The sequence below is a fragment of the Hyla sarda genome, chromosome 6, assembly GCF_029499605.1.
Source record: "Hyla sarda isolate aHylSar1 chromosome 6, aHylSar1.hap1, whole genome shotgun sequence".
NCBI classification, from domain to species: Eukaryota; Metazoa; Chordata; class Amphibia; order Anura; family Hylidae; genus Hyla; species Hyla sarda.
This window is the reverse complement of record NC_079194.1, coordinates 72,120,239-72,132,745: the sequence shown is the minus strand read 5'-3', so window position 1 is coordinate 72,132,745 and position 12,507 is coordinate 72,120,239. Positions and strand designations below refer to the sequence as shown.

At 40.1% G+C, this 12,507-nt stretch overlaps 1 protein-coding gene across 4 annotated transcripts in view; it reads left to right on the top strand.

Moving 5' to 3' along the window:
• Nucleotides 1-12,507, top strand: part of IL2RB (interleukin 2 receptor subunit beta) — a 76,814-nt gene that overhangs the window by 22,777 nt on the left and 41,530 nt on the right. For 3 of the 4 annotated variants that reach the window (XM_056528243.1, XM_056528244.1, XM_056528242.1), the window contains one exon: nt 6,482-6,563. In XM_056528243.1, the coding sequence (XP_056384218.1) occupies nt 6,482-6,563 (82 nt within the window). Of the gene's footprint in view, nt 1-2,859; nt 2,966-6,481; nt 6,564-12,507 lie in introns of those variants that run through there. The other variant, XM_056528245.1, reaches the window with a different exon arrangement.

Sequence of the window (12,507 nt, the reverse complement as noted above, 5' to 3'; positions counted from 1 at the left end):
TTTTATTAAGTTATAATTATACACTGTTTGTAAACATATGAAGAAATCCATTAAAGCGTACCTGTCATAGTGCAAAAAAAAGAAAAAAGTGATATTTTACTCAGGACCCAATCCTGATCATGTGCATGTAATTTTTATGTGTCTCGGACCTATATATCCAGAGATATAAGCATTTATCTGCTAGTGAGTTACTTTTTCATTGTGCAGGCTGGAGGGGGTGTGTCAGTTTGTCTCCCTCACAGGAGCAAGCCTGGGCAGTCAGCCAATCAGTACTCTCTACTCTGTAACCCTTTCCTCTCTGGTTTTATGCTGTGTCATGTGTCAGAGGAAGATACTTGGAGCTTGCCTGCAGTAATCAGAAGACATAACAGGATAAAATGTATAAATATAAGAATAGATCTTTATAAAATTAGTGCAATGATTTTTTAGATAAAAGTACAGCATTTTTATGAATACATGTTCTATCTGTTTTATCTTCTCCTAGTAAAGCTGGATGCTAATCAGCATAGCTGTCACTATGTGTGTCATTCATCTTTCACAGACTCCTGAATGTCTGATCAACATCTTTGTCATTCAGGAGTCCGAGAAAGCTTTGACTATTTCACCATGCTGGGAGTTGTAGTTTAGTAACAACTGAAGCTGCAATGTTTGTTAATAACTGTGTTAGAGCAGTGTTGCCTCCAGCTGTTTAAAAACTACAGCTCCCAGCATGTCCACACATCCTTTATCTGTAGTTTTGCATACACAATAGAAATCTCCTATACTTGATACCGGTATGCTTTACGGCCGGTATCCAGTATGCTGTAAAATCTAGACAAGTCTGTCTGGCTAAAAGACAGGCAACCCCTAGTGGTGGCTATTTTGAGCTTGAATTTCATGTGTATATTGTGAAATTTCATATTATAATGAGTCCTGCAATATATGAAAAGTTTGTAACAATGACAGTGCCTCTTTAATCTTTAACCATTAATTAAAACCAAACACCAGTTCCGAATTACTGTCCACCCAGCATTAGCTGAGTGTCTGCCACCAGCATGCCTAAGGAACTACCATGGCCTTCTCAGTAATATCTTGCAGGCCCATGTTAAACACATCTATCCCGATATCACAAAGATGTACCCTATCAGCCAAAACAAAACAGGGCAAAACCCTCCCAGCTCAATATGACGGAAAGAAAATCTGCCTAAGGATGGCAAAATGTTTGCATCCCCTTATTCAAAGGTTTACAAATGCGATCCATAAAACAAAGCTGAAGGGAGGCCCAATGAAGTCTAGGAATTATCTCAGAGAAGCACAAAACACAATCCGGAAAAAACACGTAATAGAAACTTAAAATAAAAAAATAGCGATACGGTAGGAACCTTCCTAATGTTGATGCAACCCATATGGAGATCCTCAGGAGCCAGCCAGATAGACATTCTGGCTAGGCAAAACTCACCATAATGAGACCAATGTAACCCACAATAACTCCCCAAAAAATACAAACCGAGATTTAGCGAATAAGACCTCCCCAAGGCATGCAGCCATTGTAAAAAAAAAACATATCAACAACAAGCCAAAGATGAATATAAATTTTAAAACGGTCAGAAGACAATATACCTAAATAACACATAGTCCTAGAGTCTAACCCAGACAGTGCCGCTTCAGTAGTGGCACCAATGCGAAAGAAATGTGAACTGATTCTAGCAGAACCCAAACACAAAACCGACTTACATTTCTGTAAAATAAAGTAAAATTGAAAAGTTGTTAAAGGAAGACCAGAAACATGAATAAAGAAAGAAGAAACACCAGAAAGATGGACAGAAAGGTAGCTTTCTACCAAAGAAACAGGACAGCAAGAAGACCCAGACAAATGGTTAATACAAATTGATCACCAAACAAACCACGCTAGGTAGTAAACAGTATGTGCTGTGGCAAAGGAGAATATGTCACCACCAAAGAATGCCACAGACCAACATTTTTAGAAATAATGACAAAAGTTATCTTTATTCATCTCACAATAAGACATACATTTAAAACATTTTAAAATACAGGCAATGCAGAAAGAAGGAGAAAAAAGAAGAAGAGGAGGTAACCTCTTAAAGCATGACAATAAAGTAAATGGGGCACAAATCAATGTACACAATCAACTGGGTAAAAGAAGAAAATATACTGCTACATAGTCATTATGCAAAGAACAATCTATTGCAAAAGATAGTAAAACGTGAAACCCATAAGAGTATCATACATAGAAGAATGGCATAATATGCCTATGAGAGAGGATACCTCACCTGAGCCCCAAATGTACGTTTTCGCCCTAGTGCTTCGTTAGGGCGCGTAAACATACGAAAACATACCTTCGGGGCTCAGGTGAGGTATCCTCTCTCATAGGGTGCACAACATGCCATTCTTCTATGTATGATACTCTTATGGGTTTCAGGTTTTACTATTTTTTGCAATAGATTGTTCTTTTCATAATGACTATGTAGCAGTATATTTTCTTCTTTTACCCAGTTGATTGTGTACATGTATTTGTGCCCCTGTTACTTTATTGTCATGCTTTAAGAGGTTACCTCCCCTTCTTCTTTTTTCTCCTTCTTTCTGCATTGCCTGTATTTTAAAATGTTTTAAATGTATGTCTTATTGTGACATGAATAAAGATAACTTTTGTCATTATTTCTAAAAATGTTGGTCTGTGGCATTCTTTGGTGTTAATACAAATTGATTAGCCTCTACCAAAAGGATCAGTTTTGAAAGATCGAATGAGTATTTTCAGTCTGGACTGCAGAACCACCACATCCGAGAATGACAAAGGAGTATGGGAAAATTTCCTAGGCAAAGTTATTTCTCATTCACGAAAAAGCACCAAAGAAAGACGTAGCAAAGACAGCTGATTACAAGAGGCTATTATGAAGAAGAATGAATCCCACCTCAGGCTGGTGATATAAACAGTGGGTTTCCGCTGTAAGTTCAAGGCACCAATCAGGTAAGGTCAACTCAGCTCAGTACACATGAAGGTCCATATTCTGCCCAGCAACAGCAAAGATGTTGTTTCTAATTATGCCTGGCAACAGCTGTACCTGAAAAAAAAAAAGAGAGCTCCATACAAAATTAGCCACCGACCCTTGACAGTGGCAAATGTTTGTCCAAATGCAAATGAGATTACCAAACGGTGGTTCCTTCAGCCGCAGTTGACCAAAAATTTCACCAAGACAAATCAGATTCAATGGTTAATCTGAAAAAATGTTGTCTTTTTCCCAGAGATCATGCATACTTAAAGAAAAGAAATTCAATTTATTCTATAAACAATGGAACACAGTTCAAACTTTGCCAGGTTCTACATCAAGCATGATGAGTCTTTTGACCATCATGAACAATGATTGCCGTATTACTCGCAGACCATGGTCAGCTGAATTTACCATAATATGCCATTTCAGCGGACCATTATCTTGGGTGTATGGTCAGCCTAAAAGTTATTTTAAAATTTTTGTTATTAAGACCTGAATCACCGTGTGCGACAAATGGTGGTCAAAAGGCACTAAGCAAAGACCACTATTGTCATATTTATATATTTAAAAAAAGGACTAATAGCTTCTTAAATACCCAGCAAAAATGAACGTATCCACAATATAGGGGATATGCAGCTGATTGCGGGGGGTCCGAACACTGAACCCCCCCCCCCCCCCCCGATCTCCAGGACGGGACCCCCGCTCTCTCAGTGAAGAGTTTGTCTACCGGTAGATCGCATGCCCTCCATTAATTTCTATGGGAGCGCCGATGATGTCCGAGTGCTGTACTCAGTACTTTTCGGCAATTACATGGAAATGAACGGAGCATGTGCCAGCTGCTGAAGGTTAATTACTTATAGACTGCCAGCAGGCAACCCAAAAAGACCCTATTTTCCCTTATACCCAATAATATTGTTAAAAGGGCAATCTTTATTTTCTTGTATCCGCACATATAAAGATTAAAATACACAAGTGTCCTATAAACCTTTTCAATTAAGTTGCATCCTGATCATTCAGTTTATGAAAAGCGTATCAATCTGATTGATGCTGGGGGTTTGCAGATACACCCGCATCCATGGATTTAAGACATGGACACTTGACTTAAAATCAGTATGGAACGGCCCTACTCGACATGTTTCGCTACCTAAGTAGCTTTGTCAAGAGGCAAATGGGCACTATAAATGGTGCCCATTTGCCTCTTGACAAAGCTACTTAGGTAGCAAAACATGTAGAGGGGGCCGTTCCATACTGATTTTAAGTCAAGTGTCCTTTTTTTAAATCCATGGATGCGGGTGTATCTGCAGACACCCAGCATCAATCAGATTGATACGCTTTCTATAAACTGAATGATCAGGATACAAGTTCATTGAAAAGGTTTATAGGACACTTGTGCATTTTAATTTTTTTATGTGCGGATACAAGAAAATAAAGATTGCACTTTTAACAATATTATTGGGTATGTGGGAAAATAGGGTCTTTTTGGGTTGCATGTTGGCAGCCTCTAAGTAATTAACCTTGAATTACCCTCCATACATTGGTCACCTCTGTGTGTGCACCAGCTACTGCAGATCCCAGGGGGCCTCAGCGGTCGGACCAGCTGCTTCTCCACTAACAGTGGAAAATGATTTTCGCCGATCTCCTTTAAGCTGTCATCTACATCTGTAAAATTCACAGCTCACCCCAAACTGATTCTCAACATTCTCAACAGGGAGAGTGTTGAGGTAAATTCCGTGTTGACAACTGAGCAGTAGTGACTGTCCCCCTGCCAGCAAAAATGTCAAAAACTAATAATCTGAAGGGGGTGAACTTGACCATTCTTCTTAGGTCTGAGCTGTGGTGACTGCCCAGTCTGTGTGTTTATTAGCATATTGGGTACCAAAATGAATGGCAATGATAGCTGGGGGAAAGGGTGGGGGGGGACAGAAAAGTGTGTGTTTCAGTGGATTGGAAGGTAGGCATGGATGTTGACAGTTGAAGTGTTTTGAAGACACCACAGGTCCTCTTAAAGTGTCACTGTCATTTGAAACCTTTGACAAGTTGCCCAGATGTGTCAAAAGACCTACTGCGATCGTAAGTTAACCCTTTACCGCAAATGGATGTATATGTACTTCCACTGCGGTCTCCCAGTGTATGATGCACGCTCAGCAGGGGAGCTCGCATCATACTCGGTGGATCACGGTTGCTAGTAGCCACCAGGACCTACGGCTAATGCCAGACATCACTGATCGAGCTGATGTCTGGCATTAATCCTTTAGATGCCGCAATCAAAGTTTATCACAGTGTCTAAACGTGGTTACTTCCGTTCCTGGCTAGATCAGTGGGCTAAAACCGCGGCATCCTGAACAGCTGAGAGGAAGGGGGGAGGAGTTTTACCTTCCTCCCGGCCATCCGGTCTGTGCTTCAGCCTTGCATTCAGCTTTGCCAGGCTGAAGCAATGGAGCACCGATAACACTGATCAATGCTCTCCAATGGAGAAGCATTGATCAATGTATGCAATCTAAAGATTGCATGTTATAGTCCCCTACTGGGACTAAAAATGTGCAAAAAAATTAACTAAAAAAAGTAAATAAATATGCATTAACCCCTTCCCTAATAAAAGTTAAAATCCCCCCTTTTCCAATTTTTCTAATAAAAATGTAAAAAAAAAAAGTAAACATGTGTGACATTGCCGTGTGCATAAATGTCCGAACTATTAAAATATAATGTTAATTAAACCGCACGGTCAAAGGCGCAAGCATAAAAAAAATTCAAAAGTCCAAAAATGCAGTCCACTTCATATACTAGAAAAAGAAATGATAAAACGCGATCAAAAGGTGCCATCAAAATGAAAAGATACAAATGAAAACTTCAGATCACGGCGCAAAAAATGAGCCCTCAGAAATCCATATATATATGGAAAAATAAAAAAAGTTATAAGAGTCAGAAGATGACAATTTTAAACATACAATTTTTGGTGCATATAATTATAATTTTTTTTAAAGTAGTAAAATAAAATAAAACCTATATAAATTGGGTATCCTTGTGACTGTATGGACCAACAAAATAAAGATAAGGTGTCATTTGTACTGAAAAGTGCACTGTGTAGAATTGGAAGCCCCCAAAATTTCCAAAATGGTGTTGCTGTTTTTTTTTATTTAGCCCCACAAATATTATTTGTTTCTGGTTTCACCATAGACTAAATGAAAAATTTCCCAAAAGGGAAAGGGTTAAAGTTGAGTGAAGTGCGCAACTCACTACCTGGCTGTCACTTAAACCCGACTCATACCCCATACTACCTCAAACTAAAGATGTGTCTGGGCAACATGTCAAAAGTTGTTTAACGTGACAGTGACACTTTAATATTAAACAATGTGCCGAGCATTGAATAAGTCTTCTGTAATCTTTGTTTGTCTACCAGTTAAATACCCTATCGAGACAGGACAAAGTTTATTGATTGTCTTGTTTTAGCCATCAGATACATAACGCATCTTCTGATGTGTTTCTCTTTTTTGCAGAGACATACAAGGCTTCTGCTTTCTTACCCCGAATGGTAACCCAAGAAATTGTGCAATGAATCTCACTACTGATGGAAAACCGGTGAGCGTTATTTATTTTATTTATAGAAACATAGAATGTGTCGGCAGATAAGAACCATTTGGCCCATCTAGTCTGCCCAATAATCTGAATACTATGAATAGTCCCTGGCCCTATCTTATATGAAGGATAGCCTTATGCTTATCCCATGCATGCTTAAACTCCTTCACTGTATTTGCAGCGACCATTTCTGCAGGAAGGCTATTCCATGCATCCACTACTCTCTCAGTAAAGTAATACTTCCTGATATTACTTTTAAACCTTTGCCCCTCTAATTTAAAACTATGTCCACTTGTGGTAGTTTTTCTTCTTTTAAATATGCTCTCCTCCTTTACCATGTTGATTCCCTTTATGTATTTAAAAGTCTCTATCATATCTCCTCTGTCTCTTCTTACTTCCAAGCTATACATGTTAAGGTCCTTTAACCTTTCCTGGTACGTTTTATCCTGCAATCCATGTACTAGTTTAGTAGCTCTTCTTTGAACTCTCTCTAGAGTATCTATATCCTTCTGGAGATATGGCCTCCAGTACTGCGCACAATACTCCAATTGAGGTCTCACCAGTGTTCTGTACAGCGGCATGAGCACTTCTCTCTTTCTACTGCTTATACCTCTCCCTATACATCCAAGCATTCTGTTAGTGTTTCCTGCTGCTCTATAACATTGTCTTCCTACCTTTAAGTCTTCTGAAATAATTACTCCTAAATCCCTTTCCTCAGATACTGAGGTCAGGACTGTGTCAAATATTCTATATTCTGCCTGAGGGTTTTTACGCCCCAGGTGCATTATCTTGCACTTATCCACATTAAATTTCAGTTGCCAGAGTTCTGACCATTCTTCTAGTTTGCCTAAATCCTTTTCCATTTGGCGGTTCCCTCCAGGAACATCAACCCTGTTATACACATTAGTTTAGAGTATCCGTATTAGTCCAGTGATGCAAAATGATAGAAAGTTGCAAAATCTTGTAATATCTTTATTTATTGGACTTTATATTTTGACTAAAGTGAGAACTCCTGAAGGGTTGGCCTCAAGAAAATGCTGTTGGTCCAATAAAAAAGATATTACAAGATTTTGCAACATTTTATGATTTTGCACACATATATATGTTTGTCAGGCTGACTTTATATTACCTTAGCCAAAGAGAGTGTCCTTGGTAAATAGATATATAGAATGTATCCAGCTATCTATGTCATACCCTATAAATTCAAGATTATACTTACCAGGTTACATGCCTAGAGGCAACATGGAATTGGTTTCATTACGATCTAATATTCTATTTTCAGTCTCTTCTATTTAAATGCAGCCTAATACACAGGTCCAGAACTGTGACATGAATTTACATAAAATATGTCTAAACAAGAAATACAGAGGAAAGTAAAATAACCAATGTGGTTTACATGTTATAGGATCTTATTGCCTTGAAGTACACGACTTCAGATAATTAATGTTCTCCTGGTACAAAACTATCTCCACCAAACTTGTTAAAGTGTACCTGTCGTTAACAAAAACTTTCTGCATATAATACCATTATATGTTAATTTGTAATATACATTGGTTAAAAAAAATTGTATATTTTGGTCCCTACAGCTATTGTCTGTATGTCTGTGAAGAGTCCAAATACAGGAAGTGAGGGTGGATAAGCAGGGCTCTGTACACTGAGGACAAGCAGGGCTCAGTACACTGAGGACAAGCAGAGCTCTGTACACTGAGGACAAGCAGGGCTCTGTACACTGAGTACAAGCAGGGCTCTGTACACTGAGGACAAGCAGGGCTCTGTACACTGAGGACAAGCAGGGCTCTGTACACTGAGGACAAGCAGGGCTCTGTACACTGAGGACAAGCAGGGCTCTGTACACTGAGGACAAGCAGGGCTCTGTGCACTGAGGACAAGTAAGGCTCTGTGCACTAAGGACAAGCAGGGCTATGTGTACTGAGGACAAGCAGGGCTCTGTACACTAAGGACAGGCAGGGCTCTGTACACTGAGGACAAGCAGGGCTCTGTACACTGAGGACAAGTAGGGCTTTGTGCACTGAGGACAAGCAGGGCTCTGTACACTGAGGACAAGCAGGGCTCTGTACACTGAGGACAAGCAGGGCTCTGTACACTGAGGACAAGCAGTGTTCTGTGCACTGAGGACAAGCAGGGCTCTGTGCAGTGAGGCTCTGTGACATGCCCCCACACATCAGGATGATTGACAAGCCAGGAGCTTGCACAGAGCCCTGCTCGTCTTTCCCTCACTTCCTGTATTTGTACTCCTCATAGAGACACACAGGCAATTTTTTTTCACTCAAAAATACAAATATATTATACTAATATACTAATATATTGGTGTTATCTACATTATATCAAAAGTTTTTGTTAACAAGAAGTACACTTTAAGTTATATAACACTATTTTACACACACACATATATATATATATATATATATATATATATATATATATAGGAATATGCAAAGCTGCTCATTACACCACCTAATTCAGGTAGTGTTCCCTGGTATCAGCTTAGCTCCTGTTAAGGAATATGAAAAGCTAATCGGGATTTTAGCCAAGCAAGACAACTTCCCAAAAGGAATGTTTGTACCCATCTGCAGACAGCTGTTTCGTGGTTTTTGCCACTCGTCAGTACAGAGCAGGGTGATCTGGCTTGGCTGGGGTAAGAGGCCTGAGAGTAGCTAAAGGGGATGAGTATTTATCTCAGGGAGAGATTACCACTCCTGGTATGACGGAGCTTTGTAAGGCCATTTTGCACTCCGCGTGCATTCTGGGTAGGGGAATATGCAAAGCAGCTCATTACACCACCTAATTAAGGTAGTGTTCCGTGGTATCAGCTTAGCTCCTGTTAAGGAATATGAAAAGCTAATCGGAATTTTAGCCAAGCCAGACTACTTCCCAAAAGGAAAGTTTGTACCCATATATGTACCTATATATATATATATATATATATATATATATATATATATATATATATATATATATTTATTATCGTATTTATTTATTTTGTTTTCAAATGTATTTTAATTGAAAACATTTTTTGGGAGTATTATCTATATATATAAAACTCAATGGCCCACATTTATCATTGAAGTGCAAGTGAAGCATTTTTTTTACATCTTTTTTTTGTGTGCTGATAATGTGTAGGAGCACCAAATTTATTAAAAGGTAAAAGAGCTTTGATAACTTTTGTGCAGGTCCACATTTTCTGAAATTTCTGTCTACACATACACCAAAAAGCTACACCATGTCTGGGCTGGTGTAGTTTTAGAGACTTTTCAGTGGCTTTGCGCCTTTTTTTGCTCCTTTTTACAAAAAGGGGCAATGATAAATCCCTTCCACATCATGTCTATTGCCAAAATCAGTGGATTGCAACTCAAAATCAGCAGAAATGTGTAAACAAAAAGGGGCAAAAAAAGGCGCAATAAACCCTGTTTGCGCCTTTTTTGCCCCTTTTTTAGACACAAAAAACAGTCTAAAGACAATGATACATTTGTGCCAATGTGTGTGTATGTTTGTATGTGTGTATGTTCCAGCATCACGTCCAAACGGCTAAAGATATTAACATGAAACTTGGCACACGTGTTACTTATGTCAACAACAAACATAGGATAGGTAATTTAACCCTTACTCAACCCCATTTGCCAGGGGCAAGGTTTTTGTTTAAAGTCCCATACAAGTCTATGGGAAATATATGTTACTGCATAACTTCCAAACGGCTGGAGATATTTCGATAATACTTGGTTACATGTTACTTATATGTCCACTTAAAATATAGGATAGTTAATTTAACCCTTAAATACCCCCATTTGTGAGGGTCAGGGTTTTGTTTAAAGTCCCATGCAAATCAATGGGAAATGTATGTTCCCACATAACTTCCGTACGGCTGGAGATATTTCAATACCTGGTACACATATTACGGGTCAGGATAGGAGGTCGTAATAGGAGGTTGAGATAGGAGGTCGAGATAGGAGGACTGGATATGAGGACGGGATACGAGGTCGGGATAGAAGGTAGGGGGTTGGGATAGGAGGTCAAGATATGAGGACGGAAAAGGAGAACAGGATAGGAGGTAGGGATAGGAGGTCGGGATAGGAGGATGGAATAGGAGGATGGGATAGGAGGTCAGGATATGAGTTCGGGATAGGAGGTCGGGATAGAAGGACGGGATAGGAGGTCGAGATAGGAGGACGGGATAGGAGGTCAGGATAGGAGGTCGAGATAGGAGGAAGGGATAGGAGGTCGGGATGGGAGGTCGGGATAGGAGGTCAGGATAGGAGGACAGGATAGGAGGTCGGTATAGGAGGTCGGCATAGGAGGTCGAGATAGGAGGACGGGATAGGAGGTCGGGATAGGAGGTCGAGATCGGAGGACAGGATAGGAGGTCGGGATAGGAGGTCGGGATATGGCAACAATATATGAGGACGGGATATGAAGTCAAAAGCTTCCTCCTTTGTTAATTTTCCTGCCCAACAAGGATTAGGAAGGAAAAAACGGGCAACGCCGGGTACTCAGCTAGTAACATAAAAACAGAAACAAATGGGACACACAGCTAAAACATAGCTAAAAAGACTTTTGGCACATAACCACTATAAACTCCTCCTTTTACGGGCCAATGGGCCTAAGAATATTAATATGGTTTAGTATACTACATAGCTTGTCATGGAGATAATCCCATACCATGTGATAATGTAGGAAGGACTTCTAGGAATAAGCATTCCATTACACACAGATGTCAAAGGGCCACCATAATCTTAGCCATCAGAGGCAGCTCCACAGATTTCCATTGTCATGCAAAAGCCATTCGGCTGATTGACAGGGAGTGAAACAGAAGGATTTGACTACTGAACAACAAGGATTCCAGGCCTATTGCTAATAGCACCAGTTCTGGACCCCAAGGTGCTGGTTGTTCCAGCCATCTGACTAGTATAGAGTAGACTTCCTCCCACAGCCCCCGCACAACCAGGGATTCCCACCAGATATGCAAAAGAGATTCAATCTCAGTATTACAGCAGGAGTACATCATTGGGATATGTGCGCGATATTTGCTGTGGCATTAGGTACCAGCTATAAAGGAGCTTGCAAAAGGACTCCAAGTGGCTAATGCAATCAGGTCATTTGGTAGGTAAGGAGTAAACCGTTGACCATTGTATGTCACAGTATAACATATTTTGTAGAAGCTACTGTACCATTGGATTATGACATCCTATTATGACAGGACTATGGGTCTCCAGGTCCGAATGCTACTGCAAAGGCTATAGCTACTCCTATGTCCTTGTTATTTAGGGTTATTTAGAATAAAGGTTGTATTAGAATTTAGGAGTCCTGTTTGTGATAGGGAGGCAAGTTCATCCAAACCATAGAAACAGGTCATGAAGCTTCCATGGAATTCACTGAGAGTAAAAGCATTGCAATCTCTCCTGCAATAATCCTGGATTCAAACACGCATGGAAAACATAGACCTCAGCTGGTGCTACCAGTGAAGATGGAAATACACAGACCTCAGCTGATGCTACCCGTGAAGATGGAAATACTCAGACATCGGCATACAAAGAACGTGGTACAGAGCGGCCTCACAAAGTGCCAAGTGGCGTGATATGGTCCGTGGCCAGCATCTGAACTCCCCCTTTACACCTGCCACCTCCCGCTTTCACCCGGAGATGCCAGCATTTGGAGACTGCCGTTAAAGTAGTGACCATGTAATCGGGTGAGTGCACCGCGCCACGTTCTTTGTATGCCCATGTTCTTTTTATGTTCTTTCCTCATGGTCAGTGTAAACCACAGGGCTCTTCACAGTAACATTAGTGGAGCATGAATGGCCTATAACAGTGATTCCCAAACGGGGTTTGAAATCTCCAATATATTAGATTTCTAGTATGGCAATCTGTCCCTGCATTACTTGTATTTTAGCTATTGTATTTTATGCACTTCATGCAGAGGTTTAGATATGACC